Here is a 19,668-nt window from a genome sequence, read left to right as displayed (position 1 = left end):
ATTGTATTGTCCTTTTCTTTCCTTTGGAGGTATTTCTACATGTATTTGATTTCTACAGTTATTTATTCATTTGGAATTGCTGTGTTTGAGTGTTAATGAGGAGGGTGGTTCTAGCATCGGTCTGCAGCAGGTGAGTTACGCTAACACTTCACTACCACGCTCTGTGCTAAGCTAACTAGCAGTCAGCTGGTGTCTGTGGCTCCCTGTAGTGCAGCACAAAGGAGAGAAAGGTCTGAAGAGGATGATAAATAAGCAGATTTTCTCTTCTTTTAAAGTCCAATTCTTTAGATCGGTAGTTAATAATAAAAAAAAAGCCAGTGAAAGTTTGATTTATTCATAATATTTATTATACACACTCTTCATTTGTATGACTGGTGCAAACTGAAACTCCATCACTGAGAAATGGTGGGACTGTTTGGTGAGAGGCTGGGAAGAATGCTGGTCCAAAGCCGTACAAAACGCAGCCTCATGTCCTGTCCAACAGAGCTGTCGTTCATCTTAGAGTTGATGTCCAGGAACTGACGTCCATTGCTGGTAAATTCAGGCCAGGTCACAGGCACCTTGAGGTTTCCTGTGTTGGGATCACTGGAAAAGCAATGAGAAAAAGAAAAAACTGTTTCCTGAACACCAGGATGACCAAAATCCTCCTCAAGCTGTTCATAGTTACAGTCATGCACATTACCCAGTTCTAGCAAAGTTAGTCCAGTACGCGATCATGTAGCCGGACAGGTCTCTCTGTCTGTCCCCATAGGCCTTTGGTGTGGTGAAGGGTTTGCCGAAGATGTACTGGAGGTCGTCAGCATGGTCGGCCCCCACCCAGTCATGGTAGGGTTTACCTGGTCCGGCCATTAAACTGGGCTCAGACATCAGGTAGGAGAAGGTCCGGCCAGACCTGAAACACACCACCAACCACAGTGAGTTCAGACGGTTCTGTCCTACTGCTGTCGCCGCCTGATCACGCCGACTCACACTTCCAAACACAAAAGAAAACAATTTTTTTCTCACAAATAGACTCGACGTCTGATTGTGACATTTTGAGTTATTAAAGCGTAACCATGTGATATTTGTGTCTGTGGGAGTTTTGATGAACACCAGTGAATTTAATAACATATTTATCTGACCTCACTGGAAAGAAAAACCTGTGAGGAAATAACTGACCATTTGTTTTTGTTGTTTTTTCAATTCGGTGGAATGTAGGATGAGCTTATTTCATGATGAGTAAATTGACGTCTTAAAGAATGAATTCATATCAGACGTTCAGGGTCCCTAGTTGCTAACGGGAGGTTTTACGTGAGATATAGGGTTGGCAAACTGATACATTAATTTCTATTAATTCACCGTAGCCAATATTATGAATATAAAAGCTATTCAAGACCTTTACGCCAAGTGTGGCTTTAGCTTGTGATTCAAGAGGTTTGAGTGACCGGTGGAGGGCAGCAACACACCGTGGTGGCACCTCGTCGACTGGAAATTAATCCATCATCTGTTCATTTATTCATAATTGAGCAAATCTGTGTGGATTGAAATTGCTTGCTTGTCCACTCATGAGACAATTCTTAAGTCGTCGTCCAGCAGAGGGCACTCTGAAATGTCCATCAGCTCAACCTGCCCTTTGACTCCTCTGCAAACCAGGCTGATACTGTGACATTGTTAAATTCGGAAAATGGAGGGAAAATATCAAGCAGGGCTTTCCTCAACAGCCAAGCAGCACCCAAACATTTGAGAGGCAGCATTTGGAATCATTTTGGCCTCCTCACTGTGTTTATCGACCTCATAAAAGCCAGGGGCCTTAATGTTTCTCCTCAGCAGCAGCAGCAGCAGCGTTGGTGCTCCCCTGCTAACGCTAGCTTGCCACCAGATGGAGGTACCGCTAGTGCTCCACCTTGTTTGATTGCCTACTATGCGCCTCCGCTGGAAGAGATGATGATCCGTACCAACAACCACATCAGGAACTCGGTAAGTCACTGTCCCACAAAACCTTTTTCCTCTGAAGTGGCCCCTGAGGCTAATTCGGATGCAGAGGTTGGAACCAGTTTTTACTGTTTCAACAGACAAATTCCTGGACCCTGGCTGGAAAAACTGGTTCCAGGCTGGCACCAGCTCTCTGATGGTCTCAATCAGGGGTTTGTTGTGAGGTAGCCGCAACCTCAAAGACCAACCAAACTTTGAGGCCGCCATTTTAAAGAGCACCATGATGACAGCCGCATTGTCAATGAATTATTGAGGCTCTGCTGTGACTGTCAGCAAGTGGAAAAACAAACCAGTTCTTAGCTGAGCCAATTACAAACCAGCGCTTGCAGCATGGAACCAGCACCAGGAAAGAGGAAACAGACGTCCCTCTGCTGCTGCAGCGTTTCATGTCCATGTCTGAGACCTGCATTCTGATCCACAAGCCACTCCAGGAAAAATGATGTACAGTTGCGTGCAACAATAGACACCATTACTCCTATGAAAGACGGATCACATCAGCGGTGGTCAATTCAAACTTTGTTAGAACTTGATTTTTTGGGACAGTGACAGCTCCAGAAAAAGACACTGCAAAAATGATAGTGCCTGTTTTTTTGTCATCGTGTGTATCTTAACCTGACTCTGAAGCAACTGAAAGGTTTGGCTAAAAGGATGTAGGCAAGGCGGTAAAGCAGGAGGCCTCACGTGGCATGAGCAGCATGGAGGTGAATGGCGACCTGGGCGGGAACTAGGAAGATGACATCAGTCCCAATGTCCACCGCTGTTCTCTTAATTGTTTCCTGGCTTGGTGTTGATCCCCAGTTGGAGGTGTATTCAGCGAAGGCGACCTCCAGAGCAGCTTGGCCCATTTCTTTGGTGTAAGCAGCAAGGAGCCTCTTCAAATCTTCTCTGCAGTGAAAATTGATGATGAATGAGCTTTTTTTTGTTTTTTGTTTTTTTTTTGTTTTTGGGCTCCGTGATAATCAAAGCTATGAGCTACAAATTCGGCAAGCAGACATACACAGGGGTCTCTTGATTCTTGTTCCCAAGAGAGGGAATGTCCTGGGATGTGAAGAGGTGTCCGTCCATGTCATTAACTCCTGCAAGGTAGTCAATGTCTGCAGCGTTGTGGAACAAGTTGCTGGGTTGATCAGGGAGGAAGTCGCCATCCACAACAGGAGACAGTTGCAGGTAGTTTATCCCTGGTTCTGATAAAGAATTCATCAATTAGCTTCACATTTTATGTACAGTTTAAGATGAATTTGTTCCTCTTAAGCAACCAAATTTACCATAAAAAGAACTAAATAAATATTTTTTGTCGTCAAAAGATGTATATTGTGAGTGTAAATTCATAACAGCTCCAGATATGTTTGTCATGCTCACGGTCTGGAGTGCCTGGTCGGATGCGAGGAGCAGCCATGGTGAGAGTCTTAGCGTCGATGGATCTCAGACAGTCCACCATCCTGTCATCGGTGGGGCAGCCAACATTCTCAGCAACCTGAGCAGATGACGGAGGTCAGGCTTCAAGCAACCTCCTACTTTAGCCTTTGCAGCGTCAACAGTGACCTCTGCTGCCTGAAGTGGTACTAACAGGATGAATATTGTCATGATTCTTTAGTGCAGGGGGTTTGGCACTTTTCTAACGTCACGATTTAACCACAAAGAAACCAGAACTGAAAGAGAGCGAGCTTTGACACGAGACCGAGTCGTAACAGTTCTTTAAAAATGATCCAAAAAGATGTTGTATTTTCATTAAAGTACTGTTTTTTGGGGGTTTTTTTGTGACTACTGTGCGGCCCTTCTTCATATTTGTTTAATACTATCATCATTAGCTAAATGTGGAGTCTACAGACACACAATAATGAATCTGGCTCAATCATCCTCTAGGGGCATCTAAATGTTAATGCTGAAGAGGAAATCCAGAAGGAAATTAGAAGCCCACAGCGAGTTTTTCCATCAGTAAGCAGACGAGTTTGCCTGATCTTTGCAGTTCTGTGGGCTGTGATCAAAACACATGACACAATGGGGGGAAGGAACCTTTGCAGTTTAAAGGCACATATGCAGATGGTGTCTTCCTGCATTGCGAGGTTTTAAGAAGCCCCGGACCAGGGTAACCACGGCCTGCACACGGCATAGGCAGTCCAGGCAAATGCTACGAGTGCTGTCCATCTACAGGGGGCGCCACAACATGGAGAAGATCAAAATCACTATGTTGAATTTTCACCATTTTTCCTGACAATATTAAGCACTATTGTTCACAAATATGAAATAAGACCATAATATAACCTCAGAAAAAGACTATTCAATGATAGAGAAGCCTTTTATTTAATTTCTTAGCGCTCCCTGACCCCCTCCCAGGTGATCAGACTGGACCTGGTCTCTGGTGGAGGGGCGAGATGCAATCTACCTCTCAAAACAAACAAGGCTCTCTGGTGCCCAGGGAAGGAAAGAAGAGCATGAGACACAGGGCAAAGACAGAGGTACGACATAGTTAATGTGATAGTCTGGAGGGAGCCTTGTCGTGTCGTGGCGGGGGCTTACCAGCTAGCTTTGCTAACTTGTTACCTCTGGACGACAGTTACCCGGTTTGCTTATCAATAAATAGCTCGAGCTGACATCAGTTCATGTTAATCCCTCCTTAAATCCACCTGGGAAATTTGGAAAGATTAGGTTCATATAGCGGGAGTTACTCCACCTGTCCTGTGTCAAACCGTTTTTATTGACATCTGGTCAGCAAACAGTTGCCCCTCTACTGTAATAATCAATTACAACGCTATTCTGTTTTCATGCCCTTTATAATTAATAGTTGGAAGCCTTTGGTTGCTTGTGTTACTGCTTATACTGGTTAAAGTGTGTTTATGGTGTTAGATCGCATCATGAATGTTAATACTGCATTTTATCTCTCTGTCTTATACATGCTAGTTTGCTGCTTCTGCAGCTCTGTTTGTATGCTAAGCTTCATTTCACTGCAATGATAATGAAGGCGGATCTAATTTAATTGCCGTTAGTCAGCGTAGCCCATGTGTGGCAAACATCATGTGTCTACGCTTTCAGTCACCTTTTTCAATGATTCGATTTTAGCGCATCTCATATGCTCCTTTCTTCAGATGCACTTCTGGAATATTTGAACCGCCTGCATCCACCGCCTACACCTCAGCTGCATCAGGATGATGAGCTGATCTCAGGAACAGGATCACATGGAGCTGATCTGGCTCATCACTCTTTGCACCTGTTTGGATGCAGCGGTGGACGGCTTTGTCTCTGGTTGGACCTTCACATGTTAAGCTAAGTGTCTTTTCTTATCAGCTGTCCTGGCTTCTCCTTGCCTCCTCCCCCAGACTCACCTACACTTCCTTCCCCCCTTCACTCCATGTTAAAGCTTCCTCACTCAATCCACTTCACACTCCCTGACTTTAACTGAGAAGCGCACACACACAAACACACACACACACACACACACACACACACACACACACACACTCTCAACCCTCAAAACTTCTACTCCCATTCTTGGACTTTCACACTGAGCTGAATGGCATACACACACACACACACACAAACACACACACACACACACACACACACACACACACACACACCCAAACACTTTCTCTCACCCTGATCTTCGGATCCATTTAACTGAACTGCATTACCTGGGGAGGAGTATCATGCTGTGCGCCACCTCTTTTGTGTATGTTCCCACTCATCTAATTTCAAAAGTGACAGGTAGACAATACATCACAGTAGGTATTACCCTGTCTGGCGCCCAACTGAATTGGAAGAGAATGCATTTCCTACGCTACACCTTATTCATGTTGTATTTATAACTAATTTCATGCCACTTGTTGTTGACTCTTTTGATGGTGTGGCTTGTTTTTATGTAAAAGAAAAGAAAATCTCAAAGACAAAGGCAAAGCTTGTAAGTGTATGAAAACTGGTAGTGGGACTGAGTGAGGTGTAAGAGGGGCACCAGCCAACCTCTTCACTAACAACATACATTAATTGCTGGAGCCTCTGTATATCCAATCCTTTTACGCATACATTTACATATACAAACATTTAATGCAGTGTAGAATCACATGCCTTCTCACAGGGACCGCCTATGTCAGTGACACAGATGCAGAACATACTTGCAAAGCAACCTTCCGTGGATTTCTGCTGAGGGCCCAGGGGCACAAGGCAGCACCACTCTGGGAAACGGCTCTCTTCAACAGCCCTTTGTTGTGGGGAGAGAGGGTCTGTGTAGGAGGTGGCATTTTGTCATGTTTCAGGCAAGATTTACAAGCACACAAGATGTTGCAGCAGGGGTTTATAAATGGAATATACAGTACGTAAGTTCAGGTGACAAACAACCAATTAATACATTAAAAACTGTATTTCTTTGAAAATCGATCTCTTGCCCTCACCTGGTAGCTGGTGCTCGCTCCACCTGCAGACTCTCCAAAGATAGTGATGTTGTCAGGGTCTCCTCCAAAGGATTTAATGTTCCTGTGCACCCAGGCGATGCCAGCATGCTGGTCCCACAGACCGTAGTTTCCTGTCATCGTAACACATTTTGAGTCAATAGCACCAGACTGGCCACCGCCATATTTTTTTTTGCTAAAGCACATACCAGGGATGCCAGTGTCCCCTGTGCTGAGGAAGCCCAGGACTCCCACTCGATACGCCACTGACACCACGATAACGTCCCCCTTGTCCGCGATCTCTTGACCACTGTACAGATAGTTGTTGAGATAATTTGGCCCCATAGACCCTCCAACATTGAAGCCCCCTCCATAAATCCAAATCATAACTGGGAGGTTTGACGATACTTGGGAAGACACAGAGATGCGCTTTTTATTGAACAAGCAACCACATCTACTGTATTAGTCCTGAGAAAAAGAGAAATGCTACCATGCTGGCCATGAGGGACCCAGATGTTGAGGTAGAGGCAGTCTTCGCTTCCAAAAGAAGAAGTCTGGAGGATGCTCATCTGGAGACATCTCTTAGCAAACTTTCTTGCCTTCAGTATACCTGGGGATGACATCTGATTTACTCACATGCTTATAGTTTAAAAGGCTTTATCCATCAATTTTCTATACCGCTTATCTGTTAAGGGTCGGGGGGGGTGGAGCCTATCCCAGCTGACATTGGGTGAGAGGCAGGGTTCACCCTGGACGGGTCGCCAGTCCGTCACAGGGCCATCAGTAGCAGTTAGGGGCTCAGTATCTTACTCAAGGAAACTTGGACATGGTCACCGGGGAAGTGAGGATCGAACCAGCGACCTTTCGGTTGCTAGATGGTCGCTCTACCTCTGAGCCATGCCGCCCCCTTAAACAAGCTCTACATGAAACGCAAGTAACAGTCAGTCTTTAGCTTCTAAGCTCATCAGAGTTGGAACGCACCATCCCAGCCAGGGTGAGGTTTGGGTTTCTCAAATGTTCCAGGCTTGGCAGCGAAAGGAATTCCTTTAAAAACGTCCACAGAGCGGGAAGGGCCCAGGATAATATTTTGTCCCTGAACACTGCCACCTTCTGTGTTCACCACTCCCAGCTGGAGACAAAAAGAGAGATTTCACCCTCAGTAACTGTGTAGAATGATGGCAACTGTGTGCGTAAAGGTGTGCAATCAACCGCATTTTATAGACTGCAAATCAGAGGTTAGTTGAGGATAAACTCTTCATTTGTAGCTCAGGTAAATGTGAAAATACATTAACTGAATAAGAGAAGTGACTTACAGAGGCCGCTGAAGCTGATGTTATAAACAGGATAACAGGGAACACAATCCTCAGGTTCTCCATGGTTGCTGAGAAACTTGCCAGCCTCGGCACAGGCGCTTATATAGAGAGATGAGAGAGAATAAATGGTTAACGTGATTGTTTACTTATGTTATACAATCTTTACACGTACACTCACCTTATAGGGACTGTTAACCCTCTGATGGGAAACAACCATGTGCCAGATGCATCAGGGTATGGGAATCGATCCAATACCTCAGCAAAGCACCTTAAACTCAGCAAAGATGGCCTCAAAATATGACTTAATTCCAAAGAGGCGAACGAACGATGAGTCTTAAAGTCTGTAAAGTTGTCCTCAGGAGAAATATTTTGTTCTTCCACTTCTTCTCTGTTGAGAAAATTAAGATCCTGACTAAGCAAATAGTCTTTTGTGCCATACATTTTTATAGATCGAAAACCTGAATATCAGATGTCTCTTAAAAGTAGGAAATATTAGAACTTGACATCTTTGCAAAACAGGGAAGTTCTTTTGTTCAAGCAGAAATAAACTGTCGATTCGGTCAGAAGGGGCAGTGTTTATCAGAATGAGGATTGGCCGCGAGATAACATCTAGCTTTGGAAGCGTGAGAACGGACACTGTGTGTGTGTGTTTTGCAGCCTAAATGGAGATAAGATGTATGCTATCTGTGAATTTTTGCTATAATTAACTGAAATGTTGCAGTATTGTAACTGCAGCCCCGTGATGCTTTAGCGCATGGTACATAGCATGCAACAGCTGAGCATCTGCTCCTTTTAGAAACACTGAATAAATTTGAAATCTGATGGCAAAGGGTCCTGCTAGTCTATGGAGGTCCTACTGGGGAATGAATTACTAGCCAGTGTTAACTAAAAAAATCAGATGAAAGTCCAAGTGGCTACTTAAAGTTAGTAAATACCAGTAGTTTAGCCAAAGATAGCAAATCCAGACCTTATAAAGTTGTTATATACATGTTGACAATCACTTTATATTTGGAAGAAAGGAAGCCCAGCAGGCCTCCAGAAAGTAAACCATGTGGCTGTTGACCCACAGAGGCGGGTGGCTTGATCCTCAGGTGAACAAAGGACACGCTGCCAAACAGGACAAGAAATAAATATCTGAATTTTTTCTGTTGGTTGAAGAAACATTTTTGAAACGCATTACTGTTTTTTTTATGCCAGATATAAAAAAAAAAGGACCAAACAACAAGACAGGACAGCAAATTCAGAGCAATGAAAGAGTCACAATTAGGCTGCAAATTATTTTTATAGAGGCTCTGCTAATGGAAAATATACAAATATCATTAAAGATAGGCAAAGACATGGATATGTTTATAGATATGTTTGGACTCTACAATCACAAGAGACCGAAAATATGATTTCAGAAAACATGACTTGTCACTTTAAAATATAACATATTTGACAATTTATATGCATTTATTATCTACATACATACATTTATACATCTACAACTCGCAATTAAACATTTTTTTGATGCAAGAAACTGCATAAATAAATGTAAAAATTAAGTTCCCTTTACTAATATCACAAACTTTTTGTTTGTTTCCTCTAAGAATTTTAATCGTGTCCAAATATTTTACATTCATACTGGGGTAGGTTATGAAACCCCATAGTTACTTTATGAATCCATCCATCCATCCATATTCTATTGCTCATCCTGTTAAAGGTCGCAGGGGTCTGGAGCCTATCCCAGCAGCTATGGGCAAGACAGGTCACCAGTCCATCACAGGACCAACACCAGTGCTTAATTTGTAAATCATAAGGTACCAGAACGCTAAGTACATATGACACCCCAGCAGTGACGAGAGGGGCACAGGTCCCAGAACGTATGCAGAAAACAACATACAAATGCCCACTTGCCATGATGTGGGACTTACAAGCCTCCATTTCAAATAATATCCATAGTATCAATGTTATGACGATAATTCACAGTTATTTAGCCTCCTCTGCACAGCACAGGTGAATGCCCACATCACCACAGGTGGACTTCGAGTCTACAGTCAGCAGTTCGTTTCTCAACAGGTCCAACTTGTAAAACAAACAAAAAGGAGCTCACAATACATCACACAAATCTTCCATTATTATTATCACGGTATTTAAAGATTGGCACGGCGGCCTATTATTAGACGGTGTGCTCACCATTTAGTTGTCCAAGACACCCCACATCACGTTAGACCCAGCTTGGCTAGCAGGAGGTGAACCAGGCTAGCTGGAGGTGAACCAGGCTAGCAGGAGGTGAACCAGGCTAGCTGGAGGTGAACCAGGCTAGCAGGAGGTGAACCTGGCCAGCTGGAGATGAACCAGGCCAGCTGGAGGTGAACCAGGCTAGCTGGAGGTGAACCAGGCTAGCTGGAGATTAACCTGGCTAGCTGGAGGTGACCCTGGCTAGCTGGAGGTGAACCTGGCTAGCTGTGGCGGCGCTAGCTTCCTGCTGCAGCCGATTTTGATCGTCAACATGACCGCTGCAGCTGCCCTCGTCGCCGCTTGTGGAGGCTTTTCTGACTCGTTTTAAGCGTCATGCGACTCTTCCTTCTTTTTGAAAAAACAGCAGATTAAACTGTCTTTCTGACATGTTGGCGTTGAAACAGTAACTGTTTATTTCCTCTCTGCTCGCTTTTTAGAGGCGGCGAATTTCTAAAGGTTGTTTGTTTGTGTCAGGGGCGTGGTTTGTTGGCATCAGCGCATCAACAGATCTCCGACTCTTTCAAATGACGTTGAATCTTAATAAAAAACATGAAATTTGAAGGATTTGGTCTGTAAATTTATCTATGCACATTATTGTTGTATTTGAAACATTTTAATCTGCCCAGTTAAGAACACAGGGAGGCCAAAATTCAGAGGTGCCAGATCTTGTTCCGGCAGGATCCGGCTCAATGTAACCCCTGACCAACACATAGAGACAAACAACCATTCACACTCACAGTCACACTTACGGTCAATTTAGAGTATCAATCAGCCTCGTCCCCTCTTGATGTCTTTGGACTGTGGGAGGAAGCTGGAGTACCAAAGAGAACCCACACAAGTACAGGGAGACTCCAAGATCCCGTGCCTGAGCTGGGGCTCAAACCCAAAACCTTCTTGCTGTGAGGGGACAGTGCTGACCACTGCTCCACTGTGCCACCCTAAAATAAATCAATAAATAAATATTGCTTCTCACACTCCCCTCTAAAGAATTGGTGTGTTTTGGTGTGTGCCACAACACAGGTACTCTCCCAGAAGCCTGGACGTTTGATGGTTTACGCTGAATCTTAGCTGTTCCTAGAACTGCACCCTTATGGACAGAGACTTTAGATGTTGTACCTGGAATTTGCTGGCGTCACCATCCCAGTTTGGAGGCCGTAGCGCCCAGTACTCAGACGACTCCTGACACCACTGTTGCCCTTGGTATTTGTCAAGCTTCTTATATTCTTTCTTCCTAATGTTGCTGTTGCTTGGGACTGCTAGACTATCAAATCTACTTTCTTCTGTTTTTTGTCCATCAACACAAGACCAGCCATCATCAATTTGTCAGTCAGGATCTCCCGCAGGATCTTAGCTTGGTCAGTGCCTCAGGAAGAATCTTCCACTCTGACCTTGGGACTTCTAACCCTAACCCTTAGAGCAGATGTTCCAGTACACTGTACGAGCCACATGGTTCCTGCCTTCATTTTACACCATGCTACTTTGTCCTTTTTTGCACAGCCTGTATGGCCAGATGTTGTTCAGATTTTCATACCTGACATCCATCCATTTTCTATTGCTCATCCTGGTAAGGGTTGCCGGGGCTGGAGCCTATCCCAGCAGCCTTCAGGTGAGAGGCAGTGTTCACCTGGACAGGTCACCAGTCCATCACAGGGCCAACACATAGAGACAGTCAACCATTCACACTCACAGTCACACCTACAGTCAATTTAGAGTATCAATCAGCCTCGTCCCCTCTTGATGTCTTTGGACTGTGGGAGGAAGCTGGAGTACCAGAGAGAACCCACACAGGAACAGGGAGAACATGGAGACTCCACACAGAAAGATCCTGTGATGGAGCCGGGGCTCAAACCTGGAACCTTCTTGCTGTGAGGAGACAGTGCTGACCCCTGCACCACCATACCGCCCTATACCTGACACTCTTTCTTTAATGTCTTTCATTGAGATGGTTTCTGGATCCTGTTCTGGGATATCACTGTTGTCTGGTCTTAGATCCACTGGCCTCTGAGCATCAGCATTATTTGATGCCTCCTTCCCTCATATGCTCTTCCAGATCTTTTTCGTCTCAGCCCTTGGAGAGCACTTTGGATGGTTCTATGGAGAAAAATCATATTTATTCCCCTGGCTTCTGCATCCCTTGTGCATCTCTTCAGGTGAGTAGTCAGAGCTGTGAGTCTTTTCTTGGTTGTCTCTGAGTTTGTTGTACTTTCCCCACGCCTTTCTGTAGCTCTGACAGCTGACGGATATCCTTCCCTTTTGCCTAGGTCTTGGCCTCCAGCCTCCTCCTCCATGAGGAGAAATACTCATTGTTGCTTATAGTGTCCATCTTTTAGCCAGGCATATCAAGGATCACTGTTGCTGTGCTGTGCATCAGCTCATTGGTCTCAGTGATGGTCTTAGTAAGGATACTGTGCATGATGAGGATCGTTGTCATCGTCCTCCGCTGTGGGTTGTGGGGGCAGCAGCCTCAGCAAGGAAACCAAGACTGCCCTCCCCCCAGGCACCTCCACCAGCTCTTCTCGGGGAATCCGGACGCATTCCCAGGTGGTTCACCTGAACCACCTTTCCGGCTGAGGACCATGGCCTCAGACTTGGAGGTGCTGATTCTCATCCCACACTCGGATGCAAACTGTTTGGAGTCAAACTGGAGGTCGTGGTTTGATGATCTGCCCCTCCAAAGGCACCGCCCCTGATGTCCACGCAGTGTTGCAGAGACGTGTCACTCAAGACAGCCCTACAACATTCAGAGCCTTGAGAGACCCGGGGCAGATCTCATCCACCCCCAGAGCTCTGCCCCTACTTTGTTTCACTGCCTCAGTAACTTCTGCCCCGGAGATTAGACGACCCCTCATGATGAGGATGACCTGTTGGCCTGGTTCCTTCTTACCGTAGAATGTTTATTGTACCTCATTTATGTCGAGATGTCATAGCAGTTCCAATTTGCAGATGTTGGGGAACTGGGTTAAGAGTTGTTTCTTTTTTAGTTGAAGTGTTGGGTTTCTACGCATTGATGTGTCTCATAGCCTCTGCATGTAGCCCCTCCAACTGGAGTTGCTTGAATAGTAGCATTCCAACACATCTAGATTTTCTACTCTAATCCATCTGTCTTGTTCCATGTTATGGGCAATAAGCATATTCCCCATATGTTGGCATGTTCCTTTTAAGTCCAGTTCTTTAGATTGGTAGTTAATAAAGAAGTCAGAAGGAAAGTCTTATTTATTCATGCTCTTTATTGTACAGGCTCTTGAAAACTCCATCACTGAGAAATGGTGGGACTGTTTGGTGAGAGGCTGGGAAGAATGCTGGTCCAAAGCCATACAAAACACGACCTCATGTTCTGTCCAACAGAGCTGTCGTTCATCTTAGAGTTGATGTCCAGGAACTGACGTCCATTGCTGGTAAATTCAGGCCAGGTCACAGGCACCTTGAGGTTTCCTGTGTTGGGATCACTGGAAAAGCAATGAGAAAAAGAAAAAACTGTTTCCTGAACACCAGGATGACCAAAATCCTCCTCAAGCTGTTCATAGTTACAGTCATGCACATTACCCAGTTCTAGCAAAGTTAGTCCAGTACGCGATCATGTAGCCGGACAGGTCTCTCTGTCTGTCCCCATAGGCCTTTGGTGTGGTGAAGGGTTTGCCGAAGATGTACTGGAGGTCATCCCCATGGTCGGCTCCCACCCAGTCATTGAAAAAGTTACCTGGTCCGGCCATTAAACTGGGCTCAGACATCAGGTAGGAGAAGGTCCGGCCAGACCTGAAACACACCACCAACCACAGTGAGTTCAGACGGTTCTGTCCTACTGCTGTCGCCGCCTGATCACGCCGACTCACACTTTTCTCTTAACTTTCCAACACAAAGGAAACCAGCCAGTCTCATTAGAAAAATGAACCATATCAGATGACCGTTTATGCTTTTATTATGGTGGTACAGCAGATGTGTTATTTTACCATGAGTGAAATTGATGATTTTTAATTATGCCTTCAACCAGGCTGCTGGTCAGTTCTATCAGTGGTCACTAATGAACCTTCGCTGCATCTAGTCTGCCGGAAATTAAAAAAAGAAGAGGATCTCAATTGTCATGTCCAAAAGTAATATATGATATTATCTTATATGAATTGACAAAACATGTAAATCATATTTTTTTTCCAATTGCCATCTAGCTTGGTAAAGTTCAAAATTTGTTCGAGATTAATGTCCCAGGAAAGATTTGAATGACTTTTTAGTCCCTTGCTGTTAAAGTATCACCTGTTCAACACTGCAATTTGTCATTAAGCTACATTTTGTTAATGAAAAGTTGCAAAATTAATGCCATTTCCAACAGCCAAAGTTATAGTTTTTATCCATTGTTAATTAGCCAATGAGCATGTGAAATTAAAATAGTCTGTACAAATGCTGAATATTACAATGGTGGTACTCTGAGTGTAATAATAGCATGCTCACTTTAGCATGTCCAAATGACCTGTAAGTTACCTGCAAATGCTAAGTCTGGTTAAAAATCCTTCATCTGTGCTGTTAATCTGTCAACAGGACTCACTGTATTTGTCCCACTGTGGGGGTTGAGAGTGAATGTTCAGATACAACATGTAGTTTGGCTCCACAGACAGTTTTTAAGTAGTTCCCGTCTCATCCAGCAAAGGGTGTGGGTAAAGCATTGAGCTAATATGTTAGCATGTTTTTTGTTACGTCAACAGAAGATAATAACGAGGAGAGCCCTACTGGGTGGACAATCACGGCCTTGAAACATCTGAGAAGCAGCATGTGGAAGTATTTTAGGTTCTACACTTCCTGATCATCAACTTAAAAGGCAGCATTCTCACTGTCTCTCTTCAAAAAAAAAAAATGGACAAAACATTAAGTTTGCAGGCTCGCCTGCTAATGTCAGCTTAGCACTCGGCGGAGGAATTGGAGGCTCCACATACGAGTGGAGTAGAACTTTGGTCGAACTACATTTTTTTTGAAAAATTAACAGCCCTAGCATACAGAGATGTCATTTGGAATAATTAATCCGTCTTTTGTCATCAGGTGTAACCATAAAGACAAAGACAAAGACAAAGACGACAGTGACCCGTTTCCATCCAGGGGGTCAGTGTGGACATTGTTGAGGACTACAAGTACCTGGGGGTGTACTTGGACAACAAACTGGACTTTTCTAAGAACTCTGAAGCGGTCTACAAGAAGGGCCTCAGCCGTCTCTGCTTCCTCAGGAGGCTGAGGTCCTTTAACATCTGCAGGACCATGCTGAGGATGTTCTATGAGTCTGTGGTGGCCAGTGCCATCCTGTTTGCTGCTGTGTGCTGGGGCAGCAGACTGAAGGTAGCAGATGCCAACAGACTAAACAAACTCATCCGAAAGGCCAGTGACATTGTAGGGGTAGAGCTGGACTCTCTGACGGTGGTGACAGAGAGGAGGATGTTGTCTAAACTCCACACAATCTTGGACAGCATCCACCTCCCCCTCTATAATGTCCAGGTTAAACATAGGAGCACATTCAGTGCTCGACTCATCCCACCTAAATGCACCACAGAGCGCCACAGGAAGTCATTCTTACCTGTGGCCATCAAACTCTTTAACTCCTCCCTCTGAGTGATACACACTTACTTCAGTGTATTTAACTACATTCAACTGTGCAATAATGGACGAATCGATCAAATCATAACCCAAATCAGAAACGCGATAATAACGTCATGACTAAACTGTGCAATATTGTTAAAAAACAAACAACTGTGCTGTGTAAATAGTTTATTCTTACTCTTGATCTTATTTCTTATTTCTTAAAGTCTGCACTTTACTAATTATTGTAATTTGTAATTTCTTATTTTTGTAGTACTTTCAAGAGCAAGTTTAAAAACTGTAACAGCAGAATTTTCCCCCGGGGATTAATAAAGTGTTCTGATTCTGAAACTGATATTAAACGGTATATGTAGGTAAGATACTACAGTAGGAGGCCTCACGTGGCATGAGCAGCATGGAGGTCAATGGCGACCTGGGCGGGAACTAGGAAGATGAAATCAGTCCCAATGTCCACTGCTGTTCTCTTAATTGTTTCCTGGCTTGGTGTTGATCCCCAGTTGGAGGTGTATTCAGCGAAGGCGACCTCCAGAGCAGCTTGGCCCATTTCTTTGGTGTAAGCAGCAAGGAGCCTCTTCAAATCTTCTCTGCAGTGACAATAAAAAGCTTTTGCTGGTTATTGAGCTCCATAATTATCAAAGATATAAGATACAAATTCGGTTTCTCTCTGACAACCAGTCAGACATACACAGGGGTCTCTTTGTTCTTGTTCCCAAGAGAGGGAATGTCTTGGAACGTGAGGATGTGTCCGTCCATGTCATTAACTCCTGCAAGGTAGTCAATGTCCGCAGCGTTGTGGAACAAGTTGCTGGGTTGATCAGGGAGGAAGTCGCCATCCACAACAGGAGACATAACCATGTAGAATACCGCAGGATCTGAGACAGATTGGTACAGAATCCATAAAGTGGCTTCACATTGCATGTATTTTGTAATATTATTTTGTGCTTGTCAAGTAACCAAATTTACCTTAAAAAGAACTAAATGAATCCTTTTAGTCAACAAAAATGTATTTGATTTGCTGATGTAACACATTTCAATCCATATTTAACTTGACAAGTTGCGCTGAGCTCCCTTTTTTGTAAGTATGCCTTTTAACAGCTCCAGATATGTGTGTCATGCTCACGGTCTGGGGTTCCTGGTGAGAGGCGAGGACCAGCCATGGTGAGAGTCTTAGCGTCGATGGATCTCAGACAGTCCACCATCCTGTCATCGGTGGGGCAGCCAACATTCTCAGCAACCTGAGCAGATGACGGAGGTCAGGCTTCAAGCAACCTCCTACTTTAGCCTTTGCAGCGTCAACAGTGACCTCTGCTGCCTGAAGTGGTACTAACAGGATGAATATTGTCATGATTCTTTAGTGCTGGGGGTTTGGCACTTTTCTAACGTCACGATTTAACCACAAAGAAACCAGAACTGAAAGAGAGCGAGCTTTGACACGAGACCGAGTCGTAACAGTTCTTTAAAAATGATCCAAAAAGATGTTGTATTTTAATGTTTTACATTTGCAGTGTTGGCACTGTGGACTAGTGAGATAGGCCTTCTTCATTTTTGTTGAATACTGTTGTAGTTAGTGATGAAGTATTATTTGGAGGCAGCTCTGTTTAGTTAATGCTGCTATGTTCACCCGCTCAACATTATTTGTACCTGCTACGAGCTGCTCCTCTGTTGTGGAGGCTTTTCTGTTAATGAACTTTGACAGTTTAGACAAAGATCTTAAACTTGGCATCTTTGTTTTTTTCTCAAATCCACTTTCAGACATTTGATGGGACCGTGTATATTTGCCTAGATGACCCAGTGTAAAACTTAGCTTGGGGCAAATGTAGCATGCAAAGGTACAGGAAGGTCGTAGAGGGCCTGTCACAATCATTTTTTATATATTTCTATAAATTATCTATTTTCTAACACAATTTGTCTCCACGTCTAGTCCAGGAAGGACATTTGTAGTTTTTCTTTTTCACTTTTTTACCTCTGTCTTAGAGGTCTGTGGACTGCACTGCGTGCATGTCATTGATTTCAGACCATGGACACAATGTGTGCAAAAACAAGCTAATATTAGCATGGAATACGTGAGCTAGCAGGATGGGTGAAGCAACAGGCTGTTGCTGTCCCTGCAGCTTGTTCACAGCAACAAGGTTACGCTCCGTTAGTTTCTGAGTGATGCCTTTAGCGCTGGAGCAGTTGGGAAGTATTCTGTAGCTTTACCCAGGAGTGGAAAAGAGGCTGCTGGATTTCTATGCGCTGGATACAAGACGATCTGCTTTGCTGTTACATAACTCTGGTTGAGATGGAGGCTCTTGGCTGCACGGAGAACAGATTGATTTAAATCGGACAAGAACACCAGTATCATTATGGATTTCTTATGCGAGGAAGCTTAAAAAAAAAGAGTCCCTGAAGTATATAACAGTAAGCGTCTGGGATCTTTTTAAAGTAGAATATTGACAATAGAGGGAATGTTTTATTGAAAAAGTAAGAGGCCCAAGCCATTGGCGACTAGTGGAATGTTACCTTTTTATATTCAACATCTCTCATTGGTTCACTACCCATTGCATTTTATTTGTTTAAGAAAGCCCCCAACACACTGTCTTTGTCGTTGTTGTACTACAGATACATCATGGAACAGAGTCACAAGACTGAAGAGCGATCGCCCGATGTCGAGGCATTCACTGTTTATGCTCTAGACAACGTCCAGCAAGAATTAAGAACTCACACCAAGACATCCTAGAGCTTTGTCATCAGTCAGCGGTTTCATTTATCTCATCTTTGCCGCTGTGAAACAGTGTTACAAACACGGGCAACAAAGAAACCTTTTTAGTTGGAAGGCACGTGCCAAAAATGCCACTCCATGTGGTTGTTCAGGGCCGATTTACTTCGACCACCTCTGTGTTATCTGTCAGGTCACATACCTGCAAGGCATATTTGCGTGGATTTTTGTTGAAGGCCCAAGAGCAAAAGGCAGCACCACTCTGGGAAATGGCTCTCTTAAACAGCCCTTTAGTGTGGGGAGAGAGGATCTGCAGCAAAATATTTGAAAGCATCCGTATTAACAGACATTAAACAATGAGAAAAGTGACAGAGGACAGACATAACAAAACTAAAAGAAACACACGACAAAGAGCACTAAAAGTCTTACTCACAACTCAGCAGTGAAGATTACAAATGCTGTCATTCATGTTACTCAGGAGAATCATGAGGACCAGCCCCAGACATTTCTGCAGGCCTACAAACACTTAACACAGTACAAACTTTTTAAACTTTAAAAATCCATCTCTTGCCCTCACCTGGTAGCTGGTGCTCGCTCCACCTGCAGACTCTCCAAAGATAGTGATGTTGTCAGGGTCTCCTCCAAAGGATTTAATGTTCCTGTGCACCCAGGCGATGCCAGCATGCTGGTCCCACAGACCGTAGTTTCCTGTCATCGTAACACATTTTGAGTCAATAGCACCAGACTGGCCACCGCCATATTTTTTTTTGCTAAAGCACATACCAGGGATGCCAGTGTCCCCTGTGCTGAGGAAGCCCAGGACTCCCACTCGATACGCCACTGACACCACGATAACGTCCCCCTTGTCCGCGATCTCTTGACCACTGTACAGATAGTTGTCGAAAAAATTTGCCCCCATAGACCCTCCAACATTGAAGCCCCCTCCATGAATCCAAATCATAACTGGGAGGTTTGACGACACTTGGGAAGACAAAGAGATGCGCTTTTTATTGAACAAGCAACCACATCTACTGTATTAGTCCTGAGAAAAAGAGAAATGCTACCATGCTGGCCATGAGGGACCCAGATGTTGAGGTAGAGGCAGTCTTCGCTCATCCCATAAGAGACTGGGAGCATGCTCATCTGGAAACATCTCTTCGCATATTTTGTTGCCTTCAGTATACCTGGGGATGACATCAGATTTGCCCCACATTTATCACATACTTTATATTTTCAAGCAGCTTCATATGAAACGCAAGTAACAGTCAGTCTTTAGCTTCTAAGCTCATCAGAGTTGGAACGCACCATCCCAGCCAGGGTGAGGTTTGGGTTTCTCAAATGTTCCAGGCTTGGCAGCGAAAGGAATTCCTTTGAAAACGTCCACAGAGCGGGAAGGGCCCAGGATAATATTTTGTCCCTGAACACTGCCACCTTCTGTGTTCACCACTCCCAGCTGGAGACAAAAAGAGAGATTTCACCCTCAGTAACTGTGTAGAATGATGGCAACTGTGTTAAA

General features: G+C 44.3%; 2 protein-coding genes across 2 annotated transcripts; both read right to left on the bottom strand.

Moving 5' to 3' along the window:
- Positions 1 to 392: 392 nt before the first annotated feature.
- Positions 393 to 7,726, bottom strand: LOC147244272 (bile salt-activated lipase-like). Its single transcript, XM_086186838.1, has 11 exons — positions 7,664 to 7,726; positions 7,332 to 7,479; positions 6,841 to 6,960; positions 6,560 to 6,757; positions 6,354 to 6,484; positions 6,078 to 6,185; positions 3,331 to 3,445; positions 2,969 to 3,155; positions 2,653 to 2,856; positions 683 to 892; positions 393 to 585 (listed from the first exon to the last, which is right to left on the bottom strand). Exons 1-11 carry the CDS (start codon positions 7,724 to 7,726, stop codon positions 393 to 395), a joined length of 1,677 nt encoding a protein of 558 aa, XP_086042964.1.
- Positions 7,727 to 13,113: 5,387 nt separating this feature from the next.
- Positions 13,114 to 19,341, bottom strand: LOC147244271 (bile salt-activated lipase-like). Its single transcript, XM_086186837.1, has 9 exons — positions 19,217 to 19,341; positions 18,936 to 19,133; positions 18,730 to 18,860; positions 18,355 to 18,462; positions 16,575 to 16,689; positions 16,140 to 16,326; positions 15,835 to 16,038; positions 13,427 to 13,636; positions 13,114 to 13,329 (listed from the first exon to the last, which is right to left on the bottom strand). Exons 1-9 carry the CDS (start codon positions 19,293 to 19,295, stop codon positions 13,137 to 13,139), a joined length of 1,425 nt encoding a protein of 474 aa, XP_086042963.1. The 5' UTR covers positions 19,296 to 19,341; the 3' UTR covers positions 13,114 to 13,136.
- Positions 19,342 to 19,668: the final 327 nt, after the last annotated feature.

This window comes from Aulostomus chinensis, chromosome 19 (genome assembly GCF_037954235.1).
Source record: "Aulostomus chinensis isolate RoL2024-O1b breed Wild chromosome 19, RoL_Achi_v1.0, whole genome shotgun sequence".
NCBI classification, from domain to species: domain Eukaryota; kingdom Metazoa; phylum Chordata; class Actinopteri; order Syngnathiformes; family Aulostomidae; genus Aulostomus; species Aulostomus chinensis.
This window is presented reverse-complemented; position numbering and strand designations above follow the sequence as displayed.